Source organism: Lynx rufus, unplaced genomic scaffold (genome assembly GCF_022079265.1).
Source record: "Lynx rufus isolate CCGP_SWC_20201006 ecotype Redwood Valley unplaced genomic scaffold, mLynRuf1.p SCAF_36, whole genome shotgun sequence".
Taxonomy (NCBI): Eukaryota; Metazoa; Chordata; class Mammalia; order Carnivora; family Felidae; genus Lynx; species Lynx rufus.
The window spans coordinates 3,262,024-3,289,161 of NW_025814852.1; the positions used below are offsets into that span (position 1 = coordinate 3,262,024).

At 61.4% G+C, this 27,138-nt stretch overlaps 1 protein-coding gene across 2 annotated transcripts in view; it reads left to right on the forward strand.

Annotated features, from left to right (window-relative positions):
• The window catches only part of COL5A1 (collagen type V alpha 1 chain), a 148,203-nt gene that overhangs the window by 80,968 nt on the left and 40,097 nt on the right, over positions 1-27,138 (forward strand). For both annotated transcript variants that reach the window (XM_047093810.1, XM_047093811.1), the window contains exons 19-32: positions 981-1,034; positions 2,616-2,660; positions 6,358-6,411; positions 6,931-6,975; positions 7,519-7,572; positions 7,778-7,822; positions 8,659-8,712; positions 12,983-13,027; positions 13,844-13,897; positions 16,904-16,948; positions 18,675-18,728; positions 20,933-21,040; positions 21,720-21,773; positions 24,313-24,366. In XM_047093810.1, coding sequence (XP_046949766.1) covers positions 981-1,034; positions 2,616-2,660; positions 6,358-6,411; positions 6,931-6,975; positions 7,519-7,572; positions 7,778-7,822; positions 8,659-8,712; positions 12,983-13,027; positions 13,844-13,897; positions 16,904-16,948; positions 18,675-18,728; positions 20,933-21,040; positions 21,720-21,773; positions 24,313-24,366 — 765 coding nt within the window. The remainder of the gene's footprint in view (positions 1-980; positions 1,035-2,615; positions 2,661-6,357; positions 6,412-6,930; positions 6,976-7,518; positions 7,573-7,777; positions 7,823-8,658; positions 8,713-12,982; positions 13,028-13,843; positions 13,898-16,903; positions 16,949-18,674; positions 18,729-20,932; positions 21,041-21,719; positions 21,774-24,312; positions 24,367-27,138) is intronic.

Consider the following 27,138-nt stretch of genomic DNA (forward strand, 5'->3'; position numbering starts at 1 on the left):
CAGCCCAGAGAGAGTGGGTTTCTCATGGGCCGCTTACAGTGAGCGAGCCCGTCAGGCCCCCGTACCTGAGGCGTGTGGAAGGGGAGGGGAGGGCCCTTCCTTAGAGAAATCCGCTCTCACTGGGGCCCGCCGCGGTTCCAGAAAGCCCGGTCGACCACCGTTTTGCTGCCGGGGACCCTCTGCTCCACTCAGGCGGAGATTCCGGGAGCTGGTGGCAGCTCCTGGGGCGGGGCCAGGGCGCGTGCTGTGGCCCGGAGACCCCTGCTTCCCTCCTGCGCGGGCCGCCTCCGTGGGACGGCTCTTTGCCGCTCCTCCGTTTTCTGCCTCACCTGTTCTCTTTGAAGCAGAGCGTGTCTCTTTCGGACTCCGGCACAGCGAAGGCACACGCAGGCATGTGTGTGTGCACACACACCAGCACACGCGCTTGGGGAAGGTGTCGGGAGGGTTTATCTGACGCGCCCCGCGGCCCGTTGAGGAATGACGTAGTGGTTATCAAGGCGCGTCGTCTGCGTTCTCCAGCCACGATGTGGAGACTGGGACGAGGGCAGCCGCCGGGCCCGTCCGTTTGACGGATGAGCACATATTAGGCACCGACTGCACGCGAGGTCCAGAGCTGCGAGAGGCGGGAGGTGGATCGGCGCCGACCCTCAGGACACTCACGGTCGGGGGCGGCAGCCCTTCCTTGGGGACCCTGTGGGGCCGGGGCTGGTGTCCCGCTTCCCACAGAGAAGCTGGCGGGGGGTCGCTCAGACCCCCACCCCCCCCAGCCCGCAGAGTCCGGGGGGTGCCGCCTGCCCGTGGGAGCCGGTCGAGCGAACCCGCCTCCCGACACCAGTCCCCAAAACCACCTCCTGTCACTCTGGAGTCTTCAGCGGGCTCGGGGCTTCTGGTCTCAGCATCACAGAAAGACGGACGGGCATTTGAGACGGCTGGGGGTGACTGTTCAGAGTGCCTAACGCTGACCCTGCTTGACGTCCTAGGGTGACCCTGGTCCTTCTGGCCCGCCAGGACCTCCGGGAGATGATGGAGATCGGGTGAGTAGCCGCCTGCCTGTCCCCTCGGGGGGGGGGGGGCGGGGGAGGGGGTCCGGGCTGGAACCGCCGGGAAACGCAGGCGGTGCTGTCATTGGTTGGCAGGGGTGCAGCTGGGGAAGGAGGGGCTGTGGGTGGGCGAAGCCACGGGATGTGGGGACAGGCCGCACACCCCCTCTGAGACAAAGCGGATGGAAGCGTGTAGCTTGACCGCTGGGCCTGCGTCCGGGAGCGGCTTTCACCTGCCGCTGGTCTCGGAGAGAGTGCCCTAGTTCTGGGAGGTGGCTGCCCGGGTCGCCGTGGAGGAGGGGTGTCGGGAGAGGTCATGAGCTCTGTGTCTCCTCTTGTCACGTGGTCCGGGTGGAGGCTGTTGGGTGGTGGGGCCCGGGGTTTAGGGGCGGGGGTGGGGAGTCTGGGAAAAGCCTGTCCTTGGCCCTGGAGGTGGAGGGAGGCGGAGGGCTGGGAGCGTGCAGGGGTCGGGGGAGCACAGCTCTGCCCGAGGTTGGAGCCCGGGCTGGGGGTGGGCCTCTCACAGGGGGGTCTGCGGAGGCCCCGGGGTTTGTCAGGTGTGTCTTCCTGGGAGAGTGATGCACAGTTACGATGTGCAGAGAAACTAAGGGGGCTTATGAGCCCCTCCCTCCATTCACCCCGGTCACTTACACAGCGTCTTGGGGTCTCGGGGGTGTTTTAGGAAGAAGGTTGGGAAACTCTGGGAAGTGAGTTAGGGCCTGGCCGTGACTCTGTCCTCAGCGGCTCTCAGCTGCCATTGCCAGGGTCCCCGCTCCTGTCTGGGCCCAGCGCACTTGACTGTACTATGGGAAAGGAGAGACGGGTCTTCCCGGATGCGTGTACTTCTTAGTAGGGGAGGTGTGCGTGTGTGTGTGTGTGTGTGTGTGTGTGTGTGTGTGTGTGTGTGCAGGGCCGGCTGTGTGTGGGGTGAAGAGGAGGGGGCAGTGCCCTGACCGGGAGAAGCGGAGTTGCTGATGGCAGCTCCTGATCTGGAACCTTTGGAGCCAGGACAGCATTTCCTTCTACAGCTGGAAGGAAGAGGCCGTGTGTAGGGCCCGGGCAGAGAGGTTAGGCTACTGGGCGTTGGCCCAAGGGGTCTGGCGATTGTCCGTGACCCCCTCCAACGCAGCCTCCGTCGTTCCCGCTCCTATCATTTCCCTCTCTCGCTCCCTCCCTCCCTCCCTGTTATCTGCCATCTCCCTCCCTCCCCACCCGGCCACCTGTTTTCCGACTCAGTCTACCTGGTATCATTCTATCATTTATTCCTATCATGACCCATCGAGGTCACCAGATTCTTGGCTGCCCTGATGTTTCTGTGCAGCCTTCTCCTCACCGGGGCTGTGGTGTGTGAGCTCCTGAGCAGAGCGTCCCAGGGCCTCGGATCCCCCCAGTTCCCTGAAGCTTCCCGGGGTGGGGACACTCGGGCCTTCCCGGCTAGTACCGGACTAGTAGATCCGGCAGAGGCTGAAGCAGCCCCGGGCCAGAGGGTCCTTCCACACAGCGGGAAGGCATGTTGTCTCTCTGTCCAGGCTTCAGAATGTGTCCCTAAAATCCTGCCTCTTTTCTCCCCCACAGGGTGATGATGGAGAAGTCGGGCCCAGAGGGCTGCCCGGGGAACCCGTAAGTCCCGTTCGGGTGGGCTTCTCTCTCCTCTGCGTGGTGACGGGCTGCTCGAGGAGGCCGCTCTGGGTGGAACCAGGGACCAGCCCAGAGCATAAATTAGAGGGGAGGTCAGCCTTGAAACAGAGACATCTGGGGGTTTCTTGAGCAAGGAAAAGAAGGCTGGTAGGGCAAATATGGCCTTCCCCAGGGGAAGAAGACGAGACCTGGAGGGCTGCGGTTGGAGCTCCAGGCTGCAGGTGTGGGGGGTGTCCAGTGTCCTCATGGTGGGTGTCCAGGGTCATCATGGAGGGTGTGCAGGGCCATCATGGCAGATGTCCAGGACGATCCTGGTGGATGTATAGGGCCATCCTGGCAGGTGTCCAGGGCTATCATGGCGGGTGTGTAGGGCCATCCTGGCGGGTGTGTAGGGCCATCATGGCGGTGTTCAGAGCCATCATGGCAGATGTCCAGTGCCATCATGGAGGATGTCCAGAGCCATCATGGTGGGTGTCCAGGGTCATTGTGGTGGATGTACAGGGCCATTATGACAGATATGCAGGGCCATCATGGTGCGTATCCAGGCTGAAGGCATGGTGGATGTGCAGGGCCATCATGGCGAGTGTCCTAGGGCCATCATGGTGGGTGTCCAAGGCCATCATGGTGGATGTGCAGGGCCATCATGGTGGGTGTCCTAGGGCCATCGTGGTGGGTGTCCAAGGCCATCATGGTGGATGTGCAGGGCCATCATGGTGGGTGTCCTAGGGCCATCGTGGTGGGTGTCCAAGGCCATCATGGAGGGTGTGCAGGGCCATCATGGCAGATGTCCAGGACGATCCTGGTGGATGTATAGGGCCATCCTGGCAGGTGTCCAGGGCTATCATGGCGGGTGTGTAGGGCCATCCTGGTGGGTGTGTAGGGCCATCATGGCGGTGTTCAGAGCCATCATGGCAGATGTCCAGTGCCATCATGGAGGATGTCCAGAGCCATCATGGTGGGTGTCCAGGGTCATTGTGGTGGATGTACAGGGCCATTATGACAGATATGCAGGGCCATCATGGTGCGTATCCAGGCTGAAGGCATGGTGGATGTGCAGGGCCATCATGGCGGGTGTCCTAGGGCCATCGTGGTGGGTGTCCAAGGCCATGATGGTGGATGTGCAGGGCCATCATGGTGGGTGTCCTAGGGCCATCGTGGTGGGTGTCCAAGGCCATCATGGTGGATGTGCAGGGCCATCATGGTGGGTGTCCTAGGGCCATCATGGTGGGTGTCCAAGGCCATGATGGTAGATGTGCAGGGCCATCATGGCGGGTGTCCTAGGGCCATCATGGTGGATGTGCAGGGCCATCATGGCGGGTGTCCTAGGGCCATCATGGTGGGTGTCCAAGGCCATGATGGTAGATGTGCAGTGCCATCATGGCGGGTGTCCAAGGCCATCATGGTGGATGTGCAGGGCCATCATGGTGGGTGTCCTAGGGCCATCGTGGTGGGTGTCCAAGGCCATCATGGTGGATGTGCAGGGCCATCATGGCGGGTGTCCTAGGGCCATCGTGGTGGGTGTCCAAGGCCATCATGGTGGATGTGCAGGGCCATCATGGCGGGTGTCCTAGGGCCATCGTGGTGGGTGTCCAAGGCCATCATGGTGGATGTGCAGGGCCATCATGGCGGGTGTCCTAGGGCCATCATGGTGGGTGTCCAAGGCCATGATGGTAGATGTGCAGGGCCATCATGGCGGGTGTCCAAGGCCATCATGGTGGATGTGCAGGGCCATCATGGCGGGTGTCCTAGGGCCATCGTGGTGGGTGTCCAAGGCCATCATGGTGGATGTGCAGGGCCATCATGGCGGGTGTCCTAGGGCCATCGTGGTGGGTGTCCAAGGCCATCATGGTGGCTGTGCAGGGCCATCATGGCAGGTGTCCTAGGGCCATCGTGGTGGGTGTCCAAGGCCATCATGGTGGATGTGCAGGGCCATCATGGCGGGTGTCCTAGGGCCATCGTGGTGGGTGTCCAAGGCCATGATGGTGGATGTGCAGGGCCATCATGGCGGGTGTCCTAGGGCCATCGTGGCGGGTGTCCAAGGCCATCATGGTGGATGTGCAGGGCCATCATGGTGGGTGTCCAGGCTGTAGGCATAGTGGACGCCCAGAGTGCACCAGGCAAGTGCCCAGCAGCAGTTGTGGTGACTAATCAGACGGTTTACCATCCCTTCTGACATCTACACGTCCCCAAAGTGGAGCCTTGAATCAGGGTGGCCCTGCCATGGCAACAAACGGCTCTTTTCCCGAAGCCAACTTCTCTTAGGGCCCAAGCAAACTTCCTCAGTGACAAAGGACACCGTTTACATCTCACCTGTGGTTACTTCTGAAATGGCTCATTTTTGTTGCCTGTGTCGCCACGGCGGTACGCATCTGGCGACGTTAATTGAGGAGAAACCTTGCAAGCGGTACGCGGAGAGAGCCTGGGCTTGGGCTCACACATTCACCGGGGACTAAGTTATGCCCTGGATGCCTGATTCGCGTCTAAGGAGAATCCGTTACGTAGTCCCCTCCTTAACACACGCCAAAGCGTCCCCTTGCGGGTTAGTAACTTCTAGAAAGCATTTACAGGGCTAGGTTTTTATTTTTTTTTAATTTTTTTTTTTTTTTACGTTTATTTATTTTTGAGACAGAGAGAGACAGAGCATGAGCGGGGGAGGGGCAGAGAGAGAGGGAGACACAGAATCGGAAGCAGGCTCCAGGCTCTGAGCCATCGGCCCAGAGCCTGACGCGGGGCTCGAACTCACAGACCGCGAGATCGTGACCTGGCTGAAGTCGGACGCTTAACCGACTACGCCACCCAGGCGCCCCAGGGCTAGGTTTTTAAATAACGACAGGGATAGTTAAGTGGCACTGAGTGTGGGAAGGAGCCCTCTCCCGCTGAGTCTCAGGAGTTTCCGTCAGAATTTAGGGCACTCGTGCCTTGGTTAAAGGCTGGAAAATCCCCCCAGGAGTGGGGCAAGCGTGAGGTTCAGGATGGGGCCCCTTTGGGTGACGGGCGATGCCTCTGCTGTGTTACCTTCTGAATCTCGTGAACCGTGCTGGGAACGGCGCTGCCTTGGGGCTGTGTCCCTCCATGTGCACACGGGCCGTCCCCACACATGACCTTTGCGGCAGAGGGGGGAGGGGCTGAGCTCTGGGCCGTAGTGGCGCCCCAGAAAAAAACCCTGAGCCCCGTGCTTCAGCTCTGCCTTTGGTCACGACGTCCCCATCAGAGAACTAGTTTCTCCTCCCTCCACCCTCCGGTGGCAGAAATGCAGTCACATGTCACTGCGCAGAGGGAGGCAGTAACGAGACGTGGACAAAAGCGTTCCATGCAGTGGAGTATCTCTGTGGCCTCCGCTGGGAGAGCTTTTGTGTGCACCTGCCCCGAGCGAGTGTGAAAGGGCGCCATTGAGCTGAAAGGTTCCCTTTGCTCTGAAGGTGCCCCTTGATCCCTTGTCTAAGCTGCCGGTTCATTCCATGCACCCGCCCCTGCTTCCCAGAGCTGGTGGAGAGGTGGGGCGGCTGAGGAGGTGTCGCGGGCGAGGACGGGTGCTGCCCATGCTTCCCGGGACGCGTGGACACCTGCGTTGCTGCAAACACTCTGGGGGTGGGGGTGGGGCTGCGGGGTTTGCCTGGGGCAGGGCTGGCGCCGGGTTCTTGGCCAAGTGTGAACAGTCCTTTGCCCTTTCCTCTTGCAGGGGCCGCGTGGTCTGTTGGGGCCAAAGGGGCCCCCGGGCCCTCCTGGACCTCCGGTAAGGCCTGTCACCTCTGCACGTCTGTCCCGCTCGGACACTTGCCAGGGGCTGGTCGAGGTGTCGCCGGGGCTCTGAGGCTCCTAGGCAGACAGAGCCCTCCACAGGCGTGGGTTTGCGGGAGGAGGCACAGAGGCCAGCGGGCCATACAGCTTCTCCTTCTCACGCGACATGTGCTGTTTTAAACGGTCCCCAGGATGCCTCATTTTCTCCTTTGAAGGCACTCTAAGCAACTTCTGGAAAGTTCTGGAAGCGAGTAGCCCATGGTTCTGTTGGGGCCCTGCCCGGTGGGTGGCTTCTCCGGGCCTGGCCCACCCAATGCTCGGGCCTGACAGCTCCATCGACCCCTGGCCGATCGAGCCTGCAGGATTCTTTAATATCAACCCCTGCCCCTCCCCAGTAGGTTTGCCGTCCCCCGACACGGTGAGGGCAGGACGCCGAGCAGAGTTGGGTGGGATTTTCCCTGTGACTGTGGTTGATTCTTCAGCACTCTGTTATTTTCTTTCCAACGCCATCCAGGGTGTGATGGGTATGGATGGCCAACCAGGTCCGAAAGGAAATGTGGTAAGTCTTGGGGGTCTGATGCCCACTGTTACCATCAAACCGGAAGGGGATCTGAGGTGGAGGGCACAGGCCCTGAGCCCTGGGTCCAGGTGGAGTCTGAGCGGGAGAGCTGGCGGCCGTGCTAATTCCGACCGGAGCCAGACCATGTCTGTGCAGGTGCGGAGGGAGCTGTCTGTCTCCCTGCCCTGTGCTCCGGTGACGAGCACTTACTGTAAGCCAGGCCCAGTGAAAGATAGGTCCCCTGGCTCTACCGGGAGACTTTAACGCGACGTCTTGGGAGTTTTCCACCAAGTAGAGTACTTTCTGGTCGCTTCCTTTCACGGTCGCTCCTTCCTGGCGGCTGTCTGGGTGTCCCGGCGGAGACGACTGGGTGCCCCTCACGTCCGGGTCAGCGTGGGGATCCTTGCAGGTGCCCAGACCCGCTTCATCTCAGCCACGGGGCCGCCTGCTTCTTCCCGTCTGGGCATCCTCTTCTGACGCTGGTGTTGGGCACCTGCCTGCCCTCCAGAGTCCCCATCAGTGCCTTGCTTGTGTTTCCTCTAGGGCCCCCAGGGAGAGCCCGGCCCCCCGGGACAGCAGGGCAATCCAGGTGCCCAGGTGAGTGAACAGCGGCCAGCGGGGGGGGGGGGGGGGAGGAGGGTGCGGGTCTCGGTGGCGTCTCCTGGGCCCCAAGGGACCGGCAGCCTACGTGTGACCTAGAACGGAGTCATCCCCGATGAGGGAGAGGGTGCAGGGAAGGTGGACGGGTGGCAGGGAGGAGCCTGGAGCCGGCCAGTTCCCTGACCTTGCCTTCCTCTCCTAGGGTCTCCCAGGCCCCCAGGGTGCAATCGGTCCTCCAGGGGAAAAGGTGAGTGGCTGTGCTGGTATAGGGACGCCCCCACCTGCCCACGGGGTGCGTTCCGGCCCCTGGGGAGCTCCCTCCACCGCAGCCCAGGCCGCGGAAGTGGCGGTCCGTCCCCAGCTTGTGCGTGATTCTGTTCTTTTCCCAGAGCCAGGGAAGCTCAGGGCCCTGCGCACGCGGGAAAGGAGACCAGGGGGAGATCGGGGACCTTTGTTCGTCACTGATCATAAGTTCATTCATTCACTCATCCATCCGTTGTCTAGCTGTGCGGAGGGTTGCCGGATTCAGGACCAGACAGAGAGGGTGCTCGGTCGAATTTGACTGTTTGTTGTCAGCCTGAAGTCTTGTTTTGTTGTTGTTTGCTTTCCGTGTTGTTCTTGCTAAATCTGGCAAACCCCCCGCCCCCCCCCCATCTGCATCCGGGCCCCTGCTGAGTCCTAGGTGCTGGGGGAGAGCAGGGCCACTGGAGCACCTGCCGAGCTCGTGCTCAACCCCAGATCTTTCCGCGAGCGCAGGCCCTCGGCTGACGGCGGGGCCACCTCCGAGGTGTGGTTCTCACACCTGGTTCTCACACCTGGGCACCAGCTGAGAAGCCCTCCTGCCTCTACGTGGGATGATTTTGTTCCACTGGCAAAACCGCGGGCCCAGGAAGCAGCAGAGGGGGAGGGTCCTCTCCTTTGGGGGGGTTCGGTTGCCGGAAGCTCCCGTGCCAGGGGGCGTTCAGTGCCTCTGAGCATCCCTTTCAACGAATGTTCTTTGAGCGGAAATGTCGGGAAGTGCCCTTGGGGTCGGCCTAGGGAAGAGGTGGCCCCAGGGCTCAGGGGGTCTCTGGTTTGTTCTAGGGTCCCCTGGGGAAACCAGGCCTGCCAGGAATGCCCGGTGCTGACGGACCCCCGGTGAGTACCCTGCCCACCTCACCCCTTCGGCACTGCCTGCCCCGTGTGCCCCCAGGGATGGAGAGCCCAGGCCAGCGGCCGCCCCCCTCGCCCCTCGTCCCTCGCCCCCGGTTGCGGTGAGGCACCCCTTCCTGTCTCCTCTCTCCCACCTCCACTGATAGAGAAAGACCCAGCTGATTGTGTGACCGGTGGCCCAGCGATTACGGGGCTCTGGGCGCACTTTTCCGTGACGGGTTCCGATCAAGGGGTGGAAACTACACGACTAGGAGAAGGAGTTATTTGTTGGGAGCGCTGTTTAAGGACCAGAACCCAGCCTGCATTTCCAACCCCGAGGAGGGCTGGGCTGGGCTCCGAGCCGTTCCCCGTGTCGCTGGTGTTTGAAGGGAGGGACAGCGCACGCTGAGTGTATTTTTAGCCATCACACACCGCGAAGGAGGGCATTAACCCGTGCGTTTGCCATGTGTGAGCACAGCTGTGCAGCCGGATCAGGGACCGCCTCGAAATAGGGAGCCAGTGACAAGTCAGCCTGTGGCTGAGCTGGCAGAGGGAGGGGCGGGGAGGTGGCACACGTTCGAGGTGTGTGTGTGTGTGTGTGTGTGTGTGTGTATCCATCTGTACCCACCGCCCTCTTTGCAAGCTGCTGGTGGGATTTCTGGTTTCGCGTTTTTTTTTTTTTTAGAGGATTCAGGTGATGCTGCATACACAGCACATTTCCGAAAATAGGACTATCTGAACCATTTATTTCAGACACGGCGTATCTTATTGTTCTAATAATGCTGGTAAAGCCTAAGCAAGAGCTCAGTACGTTGACAATTAACTGGGGACTATTTAAGGTACGGCTTCCCTTTTCGGGGCTGAGAATGGCGGGGTCCAGGGCATCACACACCAGCAGTCGCCCCGTCCCAGGCTGAGCCAGCGGCCGGTCACCACCCGCCTCCCGCAAGCCGCCCCGGGCCTCCCGCGGCCTCCCGTGTTCCACGTGTTTGGCGGTGGGCATGCAGTGGCCGCTTACCTCTCTTAATTGACGTTCACGCTGAATTTCCTCTCCTGACTGTAAAATACCTTGTTACGGAAAATTAGCAAAATAGATGAAAAGACGACAAAACGGAAGCCACTCTGATCCCACCCCCTAGGGCTTACCCCACTGATGGCAGGTGGGTGCATCTCCTTGCACGCATTTTCCTGCGTGCAGGGCGTCCGTCACGGGCCAGGCCCGCAGCCCTATGGGGCAGACAGTGCTGGGGAGTGGGGCGGGCTGCAGGCCCCCACCTCCCTGACCTGACTGCTTCTGCCCCGGAGACCCCCCGTCCCCACAATGACAGCCCTGATGCTCCAGAGACCCTGAGGGGTCCAGGCTCCTTCCTACTTAGACCTCGAAGACTACCCCCCACCCCCGCCCCGTGCCCGTGGAGCCGTGGGCTGCCTGTCCTAGACTTGGCACTTCCCTCCCCCCCCCCCCCCCCCCCCAGCAAACACTTAAACTTGAAATATGAGCGCACGGCGGCCCGTCCGACCATGGCCGGGCGAGCTGCTCACTGAAGGTGCTTAACGCTAAAGACGCGAAAGGGAACAGGTGCCTGTTGTCGTACGTGAATTTGCAGGAACAGAGAGATTAAAGCACACGCTCCGAACGGGAGAGGGTTTTCTTCCCTTCTTCCCTCGAGTTGGTTGGGTCTGGCTTCGGCTGCAGAAAGGAAGGCTGATTTAAAGCCTTTTGGAAGGAGGGAGCGTTTCGGAGCAGACGTGCACTGAAGCGTGTTGTTAAATCATCCCGGAGAGCTCACCACAGGGCGATGGGGACGTGAGTTATGGTTCGAAGGAGTATTACGGAGCCAGTAAGAACCAACTCTGGGTGAGTGCGCTGTGACATGAGGACAGGCCCAACACGTAAAATCAAATTAAAAATATGCCACGTGGTGCGTTTGGCGCGTGTGTGCGTAAGACGGATCAGAGGAGCCACGTCACGCAATTAGCCGGGGTTGCCGCGGGCGGTGAGGTTACGAGGGACTTCGTCTCCTTTCCCACTTGCCTGATTGTCTCCAAGGAACATATATTACTTTTTTAACCAGAGAAACATCAAATACAAATAATTTAAGCCTTATTATTTTTCCATCATACAAGCAGAGCTCGTTATAGAGCATTGGAAAAACGCAAACGCGTAGAAGGGAACGGAAAATGGCCGGCTTTTCACTGCGGAAAAATCAATCTCTTAGTCTGGTGTATTTCCTTTCATTGTTTGTTGGCACATTGTTTGGAACTTTTTTTTAACGTTTATTTATTTATTTTGAAAGTAAATGTGAGCAGGGAAGGGGCAGAGAGAGAGAGAGAGAGAGAGAGACAGAGAATCCCGAGCAGGTTCTGAGCCGTCAGCACAGAGCCCAACGCGGGGCCCCAACTCCCGAGCTGTGAGATCATGACCCGAGCCGAAGTCGGACGCTCAACCGACCGAGCCGTCAGGCGCCCCTGTTCCCTTGTTTTTAAGTGAGCTTTGAGCTCTCCCCACAGTCACTCTCATTCTATAGACGCAACTTACAACGGACGTAAAGAAATTTGGCCTCAATTCAAATAATGCTAATCATTCCGATAACCGCCGACGTGAGTGGCCCACGCGCTCGCTGCCGGGCGCAGTCCAGAGCGCTTTTCAGACCGGCTCTTCGCAGTCCCTGCAGGGACTCTGTCCCTGCCGCCCCGTGAGCGAGGACAGTACCGTGTGGAAGGGCCTTGCTCGTTCTCCGAGGGACCAGCGTGGCTCTGTCCCAGCGTGTGTGGCACTCGGAGCCCGGGGCTCACGCGTCCACACCTGCCCTCCCTGTTCACACGGTTCCTTAACAGAAAAACGTCTGTGGTTGCTGGAAGCTCCAGAGAGCCCATGTGGCAGAGAGGGGACAGGACCCACCCGTTCCTGGTCACCCTAAAGCAGGTCACCTTCTCCTTGGCACTGTTGGGGTCCAGCTCTGCCACGTGAGGCGTTGGAGCCGTGAGCCTTGTTTCTGAAAGGCGGTGTGGCGGGTGGTGTGGCCCCCGCGGGCCAGAGCAGCAGGTGCGGTCCATCTGGTGCCCGATTTCCCTCGAAGGCGGGGGCGCAGCTCCCTAAGGGCGCCCCCCACCCTGCAGAAGGACCTCGCGGGGGGCGGTCCTTGCTTTGCACTTCGGGGCGGGCTATTTGCAACGGTGTCAAATCCAAGCGCATGACTAGTAAAGATCAGAAGGTCGACGCACAAATCATTTATTCAAAGGGACCAGATGTCGGTGCCCGTGATGTTGCTGTGTTCTAGAACACGCAAGCTGAGAGAGCACCTGGCCCACCCTCTCCTTTGACCCATGAGGAGGTGGAGGCCCAGAGGGGGCAAGTGACTTCCCCAAGACCACACTGTGGGTCGGACGTAGCCAGGTCGAGAGTCAGCGCCCTGCCAGTGTCCTCGGCGAAGTGTGTCTCTTTCTGCTGTCATTGTCTGTGTTTGCCTCAGGAACTCAAAGGCCTGAACCTAGTGACCGACCTGGGTTGGAAAGTCAGAGAGCTCGCGTTCCTGAGAACTGAATTGCTTGGGGCTCGGGTAGACGGGGCAGTGACCCGGGGGCCATAACCATTTCTGCTGGGGTTGGTTCCAAACCTGTGTTGTGGGAGTAGGTCCTCTGCTTTGGCACGTGCCACCCGGGAGGCTGGGAGGCACCTGCACACAGACCTGGGGACGTGCCGGGACCCCAGTCGAATGACAGGGCGTGGCCTCCACCCCAGCACCAGCCTGCCATCCCCGACGTGAAAGAGTCTGTGTCCCGCAGACAGCATGGCACCTGCCCTTCCGGGAAGCCAGATGTCCAGACCCCCGGTCCCGCTTCATCCGTCCTTGTTTGGCACAGAAGCCTTCATGCCAGGAGATGAGCAAATGCCCTGTGGTCACTGTCCCGGCTCACCTGCACTTGGGGGCGGGCTGGGTACAGTCAGGTGACATGATGGTGCCTGGATCCCACCCGTGGGCTTCCCAGCACGTTCTCCTCCATGCCACCCCGGGTCGTGGCCAGGCCTGCCACCATTCCCAGGTGACAGATGGGGCAGCCGAGGGTCAGGGCTGAAGGACTGGCTCGGGGCCCCATGGCTGTGACTGCCCCCCGTGCCCAGCTGCCTGATGCCTTTGACTTCCTGACTCTCTGGTTCCTGTTTTGTATTTGGGGGTGTGGGGGGAAGGCGGTGGGAGGGGCCCGGCTCTCCCTCCCACATTTGAAGACAGGGGTGGGGGGCGGCCGCTGCCTAACGCCTTCTCTCTCCTGACAGGGGCACCCTGGCAAGGAAGGCCCTCCAGGAGAGAAAGGAGGCCAGGTGGGTTCAGAAGAGAGTGAGCAGAGACGACTGTGCCCTTGGTCTGCTGTCTGTGCCCCGGGGTCCCGGCCTGGGGCGGCAGGGACCTCCGCCTAAGTCCCCCGTGACCCCTCCCCACCTCGCTTACCGCACATGGGGGTGCAGGCACCGCTGTAACCTTGGCCACACGCAGGCTGGGTGACTGTGCAGGTTCTCGGCCGGGGCTCCTGCTGACCTATGGCCCTCGTTTGTTTGGGGGCCAGGACGTGGGGCTTTGAGGCCGGGATGGAGTTTCGAGGTGGCCTGGCCCCCGGGGACTTGCCCGCTGCCCTGTCTGTGGCGGAAGTCGGCCTCTCCATCCCTTCATGCTCCCGGCCCTCCCCAGGCCCGCACCTGCTCGGGGAGCCGGGGCAGTGAGTGGTCAGCAAGGCCCTCACGCCGTCAAGGGCTCCCTTCCCCAGACGGTCAGCCCTCGTCCCCTTCTCCCAGCCGGAAGCTCTCCCCCGTCACCCAAGGTGCCTCTGCTGGGAGCGCACTTCTTTAAGGGCAGCCCGAAGCAGCAGGGCCCCTCCCCATCTCACGGCCCCCTCGCACTCCCGAACCTCTGGGCGGCGGCCGCACCTCGGTCCCCGGCAAAAGCCTCAGCAGGAGACACAGCAGGCGTCCCCGCCCAGTGGGAGCCCCTCCAGGGGTCCGATGTGCGGGGTCCGCTCCGCACGGAGCGTGAGGAATTGGCTGCTGGAACGGAAGCTTTCCAGCTGTTGTGGGAGGACCCAGAGCCGACCGGACACGACCACACCCCAGATGGAGCTGACGGTCTTTCCCCTTTCGTTTCAGGGTCCACCCGGCCCCCAGGGCCCCATCGGCTATCCGGGTCCCCGAGGAGTCAAGGTGAGGTTCTGGCAGCTTCGCGCCCTCCTGGAGGCCAAGGCTGGGATGGCGGGCGCAGCAGTCCCGGTCCCCCGGCGCTCCTGAGGGAAAGGTGGGATCCCGGGACAGGGGGCTGGGACAGGCGAGGGAGTGGCCAGCCAGGGCCAGGAGGGGCTGATCCCGGAGCAGGGGACAGCTCCGGTGCGTCTGTGACGACGTAGGCGTCAGGGCGGTGGCCGCCTGTCCGTCTGTCGGGACGCTGCTTTAGCTCTCACCCAGTGCCCGCCCCCTCCCAGGCCCCGCACGGGTACACACCTCAGCCAAGGGGAACAGCCTGTCCCTCTTTTCCCGGGGAAACTCAGAAACGTCCCTTCCGGGCCATTTGCACATCCGGAGCGAGAGAGTCCGTCCCCATGGATAACACCCGGGAGACCGAGCGCTGGCGAGATGCTCGTGGGAGGTGTCCACTTACCCGCAGTCGTGTTAGTGGTGCCAAGGGGCTCTGGAACCTTGTTAAACGGGGGCACGGAGCTCCAGAGCGATACCCAAAACACAGGCCCACCTGTTCCGTCACAGCTAACCGGGTTTGCTTTGAGTTGTGTAATTTAATTTCCAGTCATGTCGCTGTCTGGGCACCTGGGGCACATTTATACCGAGAGGGATGTGCCCTGAGGAACGTGTTCGGGGGCGGGGGGGTGTTCTTTCCTCCCTAGCGTCTGAAAGCTCTAGGTGATGCTGAGGCCTTAGAAAAGCCAACGGCTCACTTTGTTCCCAAATGACTTCAACTTGACGTGAAGGGAAACGTATAAACATATACACAAACGCAAGTAGCCCAGCCTGAGGAATTTGCGTGGACACACCCCTCAGCTCCTGTGCTCGGTCCGCACCGTTGACCGCGCTTCATCCTCCTGGGCGTTTCTGCCCCTCGGACGTGTACGCGGCTGGCCTGCGGTGTGGGGGATGGAGAATCCAAGACCTCAGTTTTCAGCACCTTGCCCCAAGTTACCCCAAAATCGATGGCTCGGTCGGGACTCAGACCCAGAACTTGCTTATTCTGAACCAAGCGCCCCGTGCCGGACCCTGAGTGGCCCGACGGCATTTCCCCGGAATCATGATGTTCTGAGGGCCCGAGGGCAGACGGGCTTCCCGGGGGCGGGGGGCAGGGGGCCGGGGGCCCGAGGCAGGGCAGGTTTCTCCCTGAAGCGGGCTCTTACCAGCACGCCTTGTGAGTTTTATCAGGAGTGCCTGTGTGGCAGAAATGCCGATTATGTGAGCTCTGTGCGTGTTTATTTTATAAATTCTTGTCGCAAAAGCGTCTGCTGGCTCTGTACAAGGCTAATTGCATAATGCTGTGTCTGTGAGCTAAAAGGTGTTTGCTTTAAAATGTTTATGGGGAATGCTCTTATCTTGTCTATCTGATTAAAATTCATTCAGGCCGTGAGCGATCCAGTTAGACTTGGAAGCAGGGAGTGGGAGGAAAAGTGGGGCTGAACGCTCTTTTCGCTGGAGAGATGCATTCTCATTCCCTGTGCTCTTGAAAATGGCAGTGGAGTCCGCAGCCTGAGGGACGGCAGGCCCAGGGCCGATTCGTGCCCCCGGGGGACATCTGGAGACATTTCTGACTGTCACAACTTGGGGGGAGAGACTACCGTCACGTAACGGGTGGGGGGTCAGGGATGCTGTGCGCAGGGCAGTCCCTGTGACCCAGCCCCAGATGTCAGCCGTGCCGTGGCCGAGAGATCTGGTCTGTTGGTCTCCTGGGCCGTGTTCCCCTGGCCTCTGACCTGGGTCGGGAAATGGTAGGACTTTGGGTCTGGGAGGGCGTGGACACAGGAAGCCCACCCCACCAGCACGGCAAGAGGGAGGAAGCTGGTGCCAGAGCCCCCAGGGCATCGAGGTGTGGGGGATAACCGTACCTCCCCTCTGTCCCGAGGCATCTGGCCGCCTGGGGCCGCTGGAGCCCGGGGTGCATCTAGGGGGCGATTGCCCCCCCCCCCCCCGCCCGGGGGGAGGCCGTGCAGCCCAGGCCCGGCCCAGCTCTCAGTGCCTGGCTCCAGCTTTTCTTAGGGCTTCTCCTCAGTTCCTGGGAAAAGGCTTAACAGTCTGTGCACAGTTCTTGCCCCCAGAGGGCATCTGGCAGCCCGAGGGTCCCTGCGAGGTGGCCCGGCCGCCCTGCCCGCCGCCTCGGCCGGAACCAGATGGGAGGCCTGGCCTCTCTCTGGGGTCCCGTGGGCAGCTGGCCGCGGTCAATGTCTGCTCCCTGCTCGGAGGGCCGAGGCTGTGGCCAGTTCCCTCCACTCCACGGGTGGGCTTACCTGGTCTGGGCAAGGTGCTAGCGTGGCGGGGGGTGGGGGGGTGCTCAGAGGGAAGAGGGTGTGTCCCACCCTTACAGTTCTCATCTGGCGCAGAAATCTGTCCTGAGCTGACGTTCAATGGCACTGGTGCCACTCTTATCAATCAGTTTGATGAGCTGATGCCTATTGTCACGTGTTAGTGATAATAATACAGAATGACAGTGGCCAGACAGCACACAGCTGTTGTGTTTTGAGCACCAACTATGTGCCGGGCACCGTCCTGAGGGCTCGTCTGCATCCCCCTCCCACCAGCAGTAACAGGGCAGTGGTTGTCGTCACCCCCACTTTCCAAATGAGGAAACCGAGGCACTAGGCACCTGGGACGATGTCAGAGGCCACGAGCAGTCTGCCCGATTCCAGAGCCGTGCTGAGGCCTCACATCCCACCGGCTCCCCAGACCTCAGAGAGACGGATGTTTCTGGAAGAGGGCAGATGTCAGCGGGGGACATCTGGGAGTCCTTGGTGGGGGGAGGCAGGGAGGCAGGGCTCACGTAGGCGTGAGGAGAGCCTGCAGGGTCCTCCCTCAGAGACTGGGAGCGTGAGGGAGCTTGTGTGGGTCGGGGGGCTGAGCGCTCAGCCCTTCTGGTATTTGGGGCTTAGACCCTTCCCTTTCGAGAGCTCAGGAGAGGCTCCGACCCACCCGACTCACTCTCTTCCCTTCGTGTTTGCCCAGGGAGCTGATGGCATCCGCGGTCTGAAAGGCACCAAGGGCGAGAAGGTGAGTGCCCCCCGCCTCTTCCTGCCACAGAGCTGGAGGCCCGCTGGGTGGCTTCTTCCGTGGCAGCCCTAACAGCTGCTGAGGCTCGTGTGGCCTCTGAGTGTGGAGGGACGCGCTCCCCCCCCGCGGGACAGACTGTTTGCAAAAGGGCAGGCTGTGGGCGCACCTCCTGGCGGGGCTGAGGGTCGGGGGCTTGGCACCCCGCGCCCAAGGCCAAGGCCAAGGCTCGCCGCTCACCTGCATTGGCCGGCGGACACCCCAGGCGGATGCCTCGCAAGGCAGCTGGACAGCGGGGCCATCGGGGTGCTGGGTGTTCTTCCCTGGGCGGCCCCTCAGGCTGGAGCAGAGCCAGGCGCGGAGGGAAAGAGGTGTCGCCGTGCCCCCCGGCCGCGCCCGGCACGGCTCCTTCCCCGCGGCGTCTGCCTGTTCCCGTCCCTGAGCTGGCTCCTCACATGGCCACACCGGACAGGGACGGCGCGGACGCTGGGCCCTCTGTGCCGTGGCGATGGCTCAGCCCCGGCCCCGTCTCCGTGCTCAGCCTGGGGGAGCAGGCGCACGCACACTGCCTCGGCTCCCCCTGGAGAGCCAGCGGAGGAAGGCAGACCCCTGAGCCGTCATCCTGTGGCCCCTGGAAGCGTGGGGACTGAGGGCCCTCGGGGTCAGGGCCGAGCACACTCCCCGCGGGACAGACGAGGTCCCCACCGGCAGCTCCCGGCTCCCCGAACTCCCCTCATCCCGTTGGCGGGGGCTCCCCAGAGCCCCAGGTTTGCCACATTTGTGCCATCACTTTTGTCCTTTAGCCGGAGACAGGGCTACCTGAGCGAGTTCTGACGGGGAAGGCCCCTTCTCCAGGAGGGTCACCGCCCCTCTGAGGGCCCCCGGGGGGCAGCCTGCGGGGTGGGGGTGAGGAGAGCCTCCTGGGACCTCAGTGCCCGAGGCCGCTGTGGGTGAGTCCCCGGCATATCACCGGACAGCGGACGCGCACTGCGGGCTGGGGAGAAACGAGTTCGCCCCAAGTCCCAGGAAACTGCCTCCCTCTGCGTACCAGCTCCCGGCCGGCCTGGGGCGCAGGACCAGGCCCCCCGATGGGCAAACGAGGTCAGGATGCCGGGCCTGGATGGAGAGGGAGGGCGAGCCAGGCCGCCCCGTGCAAGTACCTGAGGGTGTCTGTGGTTGTCTGCGTGGGCACTCGAGCGCACGGCAGTCCCTGACCCTTGTGGGTCCCCAAATATGCGAATAGCAGGAATGTGTCCCCCTGGCCTGGAGGGTGCAGGACTGTGTCACTGAGGGCTGCCCCGCAGCCAGACTGCCCGAGCCCTGGGCCCTTCCGTCCCCTCCGGCTCTTGCTGGGCCGGTCTGTGGGGCCCACCGTGGCGGCCGGCTTCTCTGGGGCGTCCTCCCTCCAGCCCCGCCCCCGTGCTCGCCCATCAGCGGCTACTGGGCCCCAGCGGGGCCCAGCTGTGCACAGCTGCGCGGGGTGCAGGGGTGTGGGGGTGGGGGCGGCGGGCCACGAGCTCGACCCCACGACTACAGAGGGTTAGAGGGGCGTCCTTCACGAGGGACAGGACTCACGCTCGGAACCCCCCCGCCCGGCACGCCCAGCGCTTGTGTGGCGACAGCGGCTCTGGGCTGGGGGCTGTGTGCGGAGTCGTGGGGGGAGGGGGGCCAGCCGCCCCGGAGGTGGGCTCTTTCGTGCCGACCCAGGCACTGCCTTGTCCTTTGTCAGGGTGAAGACGGCTTTCCTGGGTTTAAAGGCGACATGGGAATCAAGGGTGATCGGGTGAGTGTTTTGGGGTGCTGGCGGGGGTCGGGGCTGGGGGTGGGAGGCCAGGGGAGGGCTGCGGCGTTCGGAGCCGCAGGACAGCTTCTCCTAACGAAGGTGACGCCTCTGCGGGGGGTGGGGGGGGCTCTCGGCCCGCAGGCAGGAACAGCTGGGAGCCCAGGGGCCTGGCTCTGTGCTTGTCCCCCCACTGGCCCTCAGCTTCCGGCTCGGAGCCACGGCGGCTCTGGGTGTGAACACCCAGTCACTGGGGTCACCTGGGGTCGCCTGGCCCCTCTGCCCTGTGCCCTGACCCCCCTGCCCAGGAGGTCCGTGGGGACTTGTCTTTTTGCGGCCGACACTCGGGATGGCGGAGTGCTTCACTTGGTTCGGAAGAGACGGAGGGAGGGGGCTGCAGAAATGCCGTCCGACCCGGGAGCGCCGGGGTCCCTGCCCACCCCGACGGCATCTTGGTCCCCCGAGCATCCTCCCGTGATTTTCGGACCCCGAGCAGCTCCTGTGTTCTGTAATCTCATGCTCGGGCATCAGAAGCTGCGACACAGCAGTTGTGTTTTTAATGAATAATTTACCTCCCCGCCGGAGGAAGCTGCTCGTGCTGCAGGGGGATGGGCTTGGCTCCCACGGCAGGCGCCCGGCAGAAAGCTGCCGGCTGCGTCTTCCTCTAAGTGGGGAGAGGGCAGAGCAGATGAAGCGGGAGGAAGGTTCCGGGTCGTCGGCCGGCCGCCACCGCCAGGGTGCGGGCACTTTGGAGGGCCCCGACCCCCTTGAGAGTGAGCGCAGGCCCCGGGCAGGAGGGCGGGAGGTGCCCGAGCCACCCGCGTGGGCACAGCCGTGGCGGCAGCTGGACGCGCACCTGGACAGACGGCTGTCGGCCGCCGTGCGGCTGCCGTAACTGTTCCCCGACAAAGCTGGCCTGCAGGTGCCTTTTGAGAACGTGCCAGCCCCGGAGAGCCCCACGCGCCTGGCGCCGTGTCACAGACTAAAAAGGCAGAGGCAATCTTGGCCTCTATCAAAGGCGGAGGAACGAAAGAGAGAGATTCATTTCACAGTCGTGTCCCAGTTATGTTCCTGCTAAAGACAGCCCTTCTAGAACTTTCTCCATGGTGACAGGACTCTGCCCCACATCTGAGGGGCCTCTCTCTCTCTGGCTGGCAAACGTCCTTTTTATTCTGCCTCTGACAATGCCGTGCACACGCTCGGGGTCCACATCACGAGGGTCCGCCTCTGAAAGAGATTGCACAAAGGATGTCCGGCGGTCACGCTCCAGGCTCTGCGGGCAGGCCTGCCGTTGGAATTGGGTGAGGGTGGGACTGGCAGCAGGGACACTTCCTCAGCCAGGGAGCGGAGAAACTTCTGCCCCGAGCGTGACCTTTCCTAGGTGCTCAGTTAATGTGTGAAGGGTCCTTTTGTTGGAAGAACATTTCTTAGGGACCGAGAGTCCTGGGCCCGCGGACACACTGCACATTACGAATAAGGAAGTTATTGGTCCTTCGTTTCCTGTGGGACACCCATCGTTGCTGTGGGGGGTACGGCTGACTCCCAGCTGCTGCTGGAAGCCAGTGATCAGAGCGAGACCTGGCAGCGAGCAGAGGGTCGGGGCGGGCGCTCAGAGGCCGGGCCGGCGCTGCCGTGGACCCCGGCAAGCCCCCAGACCCTCGGTCGTGTCCGGGCCCAGGCTGGACCGCGGCGAAGTCGGTTGGGGCAGCGTTGAGGACCCTTCCGTCTCTGGGACACGTCACGTGGTCTCCTGTGTGCCTGCCATGCCCAGACCCCTGGGCGGCGGGGGCTGCGGCCCATCCCTGCTTCAAGGAAAAAGGCAGCGTCCTGCACACAGGTTGTCCTGATCTATTTGGGCAAGGAGCGGTTGAGAGCTCCGGGGTTAACCAAAGTCGCCTCAACCGAGAGGGACTCATTTGGAGAAGCAGGAGCGTGCAGCCTGGAGAAGGAACTTCCCACCGCCGTGCAGAGGGACGGCGTGGCCGTTCAGCAGAGCCCCGTAGCTTGCTCCGCGGTGCTCCCGTCTCGTCAGACAGGAGCGGGTGCTATGCTCTTGAGGCCGCCTGGTGCGCCAAGCGGGCTAAGTGGCTCCTACCCCAAGATCTGACCTAGGACCCGGACTCTCGGGCCCAGAACGGCCATGGGAGTCATGTGGTGGGAGGTGGAGACTGGGGGTTCTTCCTCACCTTCTCTTTTCTGACCTGCAGGGGGAGATCGGACCCCCTGGTCCCAGAGGAGAAGATGGCCCCGAAGGCCCGAAGGGTCGTGGAGGTCCAAACGGCGACCCGGGTCCTCTGGGACCCCCTGGGGAGAAGGTATGTGACGGGAAGGATGCTCACTGCTTCCCGGGGACAGACCCTTCTGACGGCCTTGGGTGGCCAGGCTGGTGACTCTGCCGGGCTGAAGCCCCCAGATGGGGCTAGGTGTAATCTGAGTCGGGTCCTGTCCCATGTGCTCCCCCGGCACCCTGGCCACCCTTCCTGGCGAATTCGTCTGTTGCTAGGTCAGTCCTTTCCTTGTCCCGAGCTAGGTCTCTCTGAGCACTTTGCCAGGCCAGTGCCCTGAGAGGGCTCCTTCCTCCGGGTGCCCCAGAGCTTGGGGACCGAGCCCCGGTACCCAGGGCATCATCTTTCATGCAGGGACTCTCCACAGGCCCCTGTCCTTACACCTGTGCCCCCCGCCCCCCTGCCCCCCTGCTGTGGCGCTGGCCCAGGAACGGGCGCTCAGAGTGCACCAGACATCCGCCCTGCCTTGCCCCGAGGACTCCTTTACAAAAGGGCTCGACAGAATCTCACAGATAAAGAGTTCTTTCATTGGAGATTTGCCTCAGCCACGGCTGTGTCTCCTCCTGCCTCCCGTCCGGGCAGGGATTTTCGGGGGAGACGGCTTCCCAGGGGGCAGGCGGCGGCCTCTCCGTGTCCTTTCTTGGCTGGGAGAAAATGGATGGAGAGGTGAGGTGCTGGCCAGATAACACAGCCCCTTCTTTTTCCCCAGGGAAAACTCGGAGTGCCGGGATTACCAGGTTACCCGGGAAGACAAGGGCCCAAGGTAACTTATGAGCGTATCGGGTGTTCGGACAGCCACGTCCCGGGGGAGGCTGCTGTGGCGAAACCCAGCGTCGCCCCAGCTGTCTCCCCCAGGCTCTGCCCTGGCCACAGCCTGCGCGTTAGCCTGGTTGGGTTGGAAGGAGGGGCTGGCAGTCGGGCCTTTCAGAGAAGGGGGCAGAGCCAGCCTGAGCCGAGGGCCGTGCGAGGCGAGGCGTCCCCTGCACCTCTGCCCGCTGCCTTCTCTGCACCGAGGACTCGTGAAGCCTCTCTCACCTCTGCTCCGCACTGGAGATTTGAAGGTTATTTGCTCATGACAGCATAAAGGGAGATGAAACCTTCCTTCCATGAAATCATGTTCTGCTTTAAGTGAAACATCTCCTCCAGGCCTTGGAAATCATTTAACACGTTATTTTTTTCCCCACATCTCACCTTTTATTATTCACGGCTCTTCCTTAAAAAATAACCGGCTGTCTGCACCGGAGACATAATTAGCGGTGGAGGAGAGTTCCTGTCTCTCCCGGCTTTGCTTGCGTCGTTCTGCCTCCCCGGCTTCAGTGCCTTTCCAGGCTCCCAGGCTCAGGCTCGTTCCCGGGAAGGGCCCCGTGGGCTGCCTGTCCCCCTGGATATTTCCATTCTGGCTGAGGAATCAGCAGTCCTTCCCGTGAAATGCTAATATCCACTTGGGGCGGGTAGGCCCACGCCCCGTATGCAGGGAGGCAGTTTGCAGTGAAACAGGAATTTGTTCAGGGTCCCCCAGGAGTGTGCTGAGTGCGGCTGTGATGTGGCCGTGCCCCCCGCGTCTTGGAGCAAGAGGGGCTGACGGACGGGCCTTTTGTCCCGAAGTATATGTCCTCTGAGGGGAGGAGAGGAGAGAAGTCTGGGGGGGGGGGGGGTGTGGGCCAAGTTCAGGCAGTGTCCTTGGAAGGCAAGGGTATAAAACTTTGAGCTGCCTGGCAGTTTTTTTTTTTTAATTAATTAATTAATTAATTAATTTAGAGAGAGACAGAGACAGTGCCAGTAGGGAAAGGACAGAGAGAGGGAGAGAGAGAATCCCAAGCAGGCCCCATGCTGCCAGTGCAGAGCCTGACGCAGGGCTTGACCCCGTGAAACCGTGAGATTGTGACCTGAGCCCAAACCAAGTCAGACGCTTAAGGGACCGAGCCACTCAGGCGCCCCGCCTGGCAGTTTTCAAGGTCCTCAGGAGCGTCTGGACATGCCACCGTGTCCCAGCACCTGCACTGAGCTCTGTGGGACCTGCACCCGGGTGTCCAGGGCCTCTCCTGCCTGGATTGGCAGGTGGACGTAGGGGTGCGAGGTTTGGAAATTCGCGAACTTTTCATGGTCTGAGAGCACATTCAGGTCAGGATTTTTAGCCACAGGAGAGTCGAGGCCCGCTGAAGACAGTAGCCACCTCCCACGGGCACAGGAAGTGCCCGAGTGTCGCAGGGAAGCTCACGTCGTAGTTGTCTGGGTATTACCCACATCAAAGTCCCCAAGTGTCTCTTTTGTCTACGTGCCCCTTGTAGGTTTCTAGAATTAAAAAGCTGTTAGTTGTTAGAGTCAGTGCATAGATTTGCATTAATTTCTCACTCTACAAGCTGCCATGCTTTATTTAGAGGTGTTCTGGGAAGATAACAAAACATGACAACAAGACGCAGCAAACAAAATGTCACGAATGTGAGATCCACACATCCCTTCCAGTTCATTCTCAGGAATCTGTGTGCCCTGTTCTTCGCAGATCCCAGCATTCGAAGACATGGGTGTTCAGAGGGGGAGAAGGGGGAAGTGTGGTTAAGACTCAGCTTTGGTTTTTAGATTTGGACTCTATGAGATGCCTAGGAAATATTTCTTGAGTGAGTGGGTGACGGATGGATGGTGAATGGTGGGTTGGTGGGTTGGTGGGTGGGTGGTTGACGTTTGTATAGGTGGATAGTTGGATGGATGGATGGATGGGTGAGTGGATGGATGGTTGAATGGACAGATGGATGGATGGATGGATGGATGGATGGTGTTTGAATGGGTGGACAGATTGGTGGATAGTTGGATGGATGGATGGGTGAGTGGATGGATGATGGGTGGATGGATGGTTGAATGGACAGATGGTTGGATGGACGGGTGGATGGATGGATGGTGTTTGAATGGGTGGACAGATTGGTGGATAGTTAGACGGGTGGATGGCTGGCTGGGGGCGGGGTGGTGGGTATATGGTTGGACAGAACGGATGGATGGTTGGCTGAGTGGATGGAGGGGCAGGTGGATAGTTGGATGGGATGGACGTATGGGTAGATGGTTAGATGGGTAGATGGACGGTTGGGTGGGTGAATGAGTGGATGGGTGGGTGGGCGGACGGATGGATGAATGGATGGATGGAAGGGTAGAAGGTGGATGGATGGATGGGTGGGGGGTGAGGGGGTGGGTCGGGGGTGGGTCGGCGGAGCTCGTGTCTGAGGCCGTGAACCGTAAGCTGCTGCTGGCACACGCAGCATAGCTGATTCTCTGGCCCAGCTCTCGTGCTTCCTTATGAATCACCTCTCTTTCAGGGTTCTATCGGATTTCCTGGCTTTCCTGGTGCCAACGGAGAGAAGGGCGGCAGGGTAAGGACAGCCTGGCCTCCAGTCGGGTGGCTCGCTCCACTGCCTTGGTATTCAACGGGTGCATTTTCTGGCACGTCCTGTTTACTCTCACCCACTTTGCTGCCCAGACCGCTTTCCAGATGGCTGACCTTAAGCCCGTGGCCTTCAGCACCAAGCGCTGGCGACTCCCCGCACACGGGGCTGGGTGGTGGTGGGCTGCAGGGCAGCGGCGGGAGGGGAGGGCATGCTTTTTGACCAACACCGCGACCCCGGCAGCTCCTCAGGCCGTGAGCGAAACCCGAGTCTTTCAACCCGAGGGCCTTTCCTCCGGGCGAATTTTTAAAGGAAGGGAAGGAGAAAAAAGGAGCGTGTTGCCTACCCTGCCGGTCCAAATTCAGGAAGCTCTTCTCCTTCGTCATTCCCAAGCTGCCGTTGCCCCAGGGCACCTGCCCGGTGCCGGATGCTGTGGTTCACTCCGTTGTCACCATGGACAGTGGCGTTCTGAAGGGCTGGGCTGAGGAAGCCACGCCCCCTGGTCCAGGCCTTCTGTCGGGGAAATTACAGGACGCTCTCTGAGCATTGCTGCCCGGGACGCAGGATCGAGGGGGTCCTCTTGGTCGTTCAGTTCTGAGCTGGTTGTCCACAGGCATGTGGGGGCAGAGGGGCCGGATTGCGAGACGTGTGCAGGGCATACCTTGGGACGGGGGGGACCCCAGACCTCGGAGGAAGGACTGCCGCTTTTGCGGGAACTGGGACAGGCCCGGCCCATTCCCCTGCGCCCACGCTGTTGCTCCTGGCACAGGAGGGATGCGTCTTCCCAGAGAGACCCCTGCCCCGATCTGTCCTCACCGCGTCTGACCAGAGACGGTGAGCTCTCCTGAAAAACGGAGAGAGACCTCAAGCCAGCCCAACCCGTGTAAACAAACGTGTACGTGCCCGATGCCTGAGACAGATAGAAAACGGGGAACTGCCCTCAGTGCGAGGAGACGGCGTGAACACAGGGACGCTGTCGTCATCTGGAGCTGGACCTGACCTCCATGCGTATCTACCTGTTTACCTGCACGTACATCCTGTCTGTGTCTATACCTCTGCAAGCGTGTCTGTCTGGCTCTTCCTTGTCTGTCGCTGTCCGTGTATCCATCCGCCTCCCTACCTGTCTATCTGACCTCCAGAGAGAGTCTGACGGACGCCTTTGGGGAAAGCTGCCCTCTGGAATACTCACAGAGGCCGCTGTGAAGGGTGGGCCAGGGTCCGGGAAGCGTGGGGGTGATAAGGGAGTGGCTTCTGTGCTGGTGGCGGCCTCGTGACCTTTGACACCAGCTCGCGGTGAGACTCTCCTAGAGGGGTCGCAATGTTCGGCATTTGGTCATGTAATTTGGCCACAGCCCCTGTCCGTGGAGGAGCCCGCTGGGGCCAGGGATCAAGGCCCCGTTGGGATGGGTCGCGTGGGGCCGTGGAGGCCTGGCTGGCGCCCTAGGGTCAGCACTCTGGCCCAAGCCCCGCTCCTCTCTCCCTGCCCCTGCAGAGCTACTCAACTTCCCACCCCTGAGCTCAGAAGGGCAGAGAGATGCCCGGGTACCCCCCCCCAAAGCCCCACGGGCAGTTATCCCCATGCGTCGGTGCTGGGGGTCACCAGGGACGCCACCGAAAACAGATGTGGTTGCAGAACGGGGGAGCATGGGTCCAGAAGCTTACTGTTGTGAGGTTTGGCTCCTGGTTCCCAGGACCTGAAGCACAGACACAAGGAAACTATGCTGGGAATTTACAGGGCTTTTCCAAGCTGCCTGTGGTGGTTGCTGTATTCGGAGGCCACCTTGGTGGGGGCAGGCCCTGAGGTCAACGATGTCAACTTTTACAAAAGGCAACGGCTTGGGCAAGGGCCAAGTAGGACCGGCAAGCACGTTCGCGCATATCGTGGGAGAAATATTCCCTGTGCCCCTCCCGGGTGTTGGGGGCACAGAGGCAAGCGGAGGACATGGGATCTAGAGGAAAAGGCCAAGTCCGTCCCTGGGAAGCGTCCGAGATGGCCCTGCACACGAGTGAACCACAGATGGCTGCAGTTCCACGAGCACGTCCTGGCAGGAGACCTGGGCCATTCACGGCTCAGCTCATGGGCTCCCCACGCCCTCCCCGGGGGCGACTGAGGATGCACGTCTATCCCCCCCACATATCTCCTGAGAGAGATGTCTTTATTCTGGAACCTTCCCCAGGAAAGGAAGAAGAAATTTTTTCCCAGTGACAGTGACCTTCCCCGTGCCCTGGTGGTTTGCAACTCTTCCTTGATCGCCGATCCTGGCAATCCAGCTGGCTCGCTGACCCTTCCAGACCAAGTTATGGGGTCATTCTTGTCATCCTGTCACTGTGTCCCTCCCTCCCTCTCTCCATCCCTCCATCCACCCATCCCTCCCTCCATCCAAATGGCATTAGTTGAGCACCTCCCCTGTCCCCACATGTCAGGTGCTCTTGGAGCCCTGGGGACAGAGCCACAGAAGCCCAGATCCCTGCCCTCGTGGGACTGGGACTTGCCTTCCAAGGGTGGGGACGGGGAGCAAGTCTGTAAAGCAGATGGTGTGGCGGATGGCAGTGCGTGCTCAGGGACAAACCAGATGTGCGGGGGGAAGGGGGGGCGGTTGACTGCAGAGGTAGGGAAGGCTCAGGGACAGCCTGGAGGGGCGGAGGTGGGCTGGACCTCACAGATGCCCCGGACAAAGGACTGAGGCCTGAGCAGGGGGCAGAGTGGGAGGGAAAGAGGTAAGGGGACGGTGAACAGGTGGTGGGGGCGAAAGGCTGGCG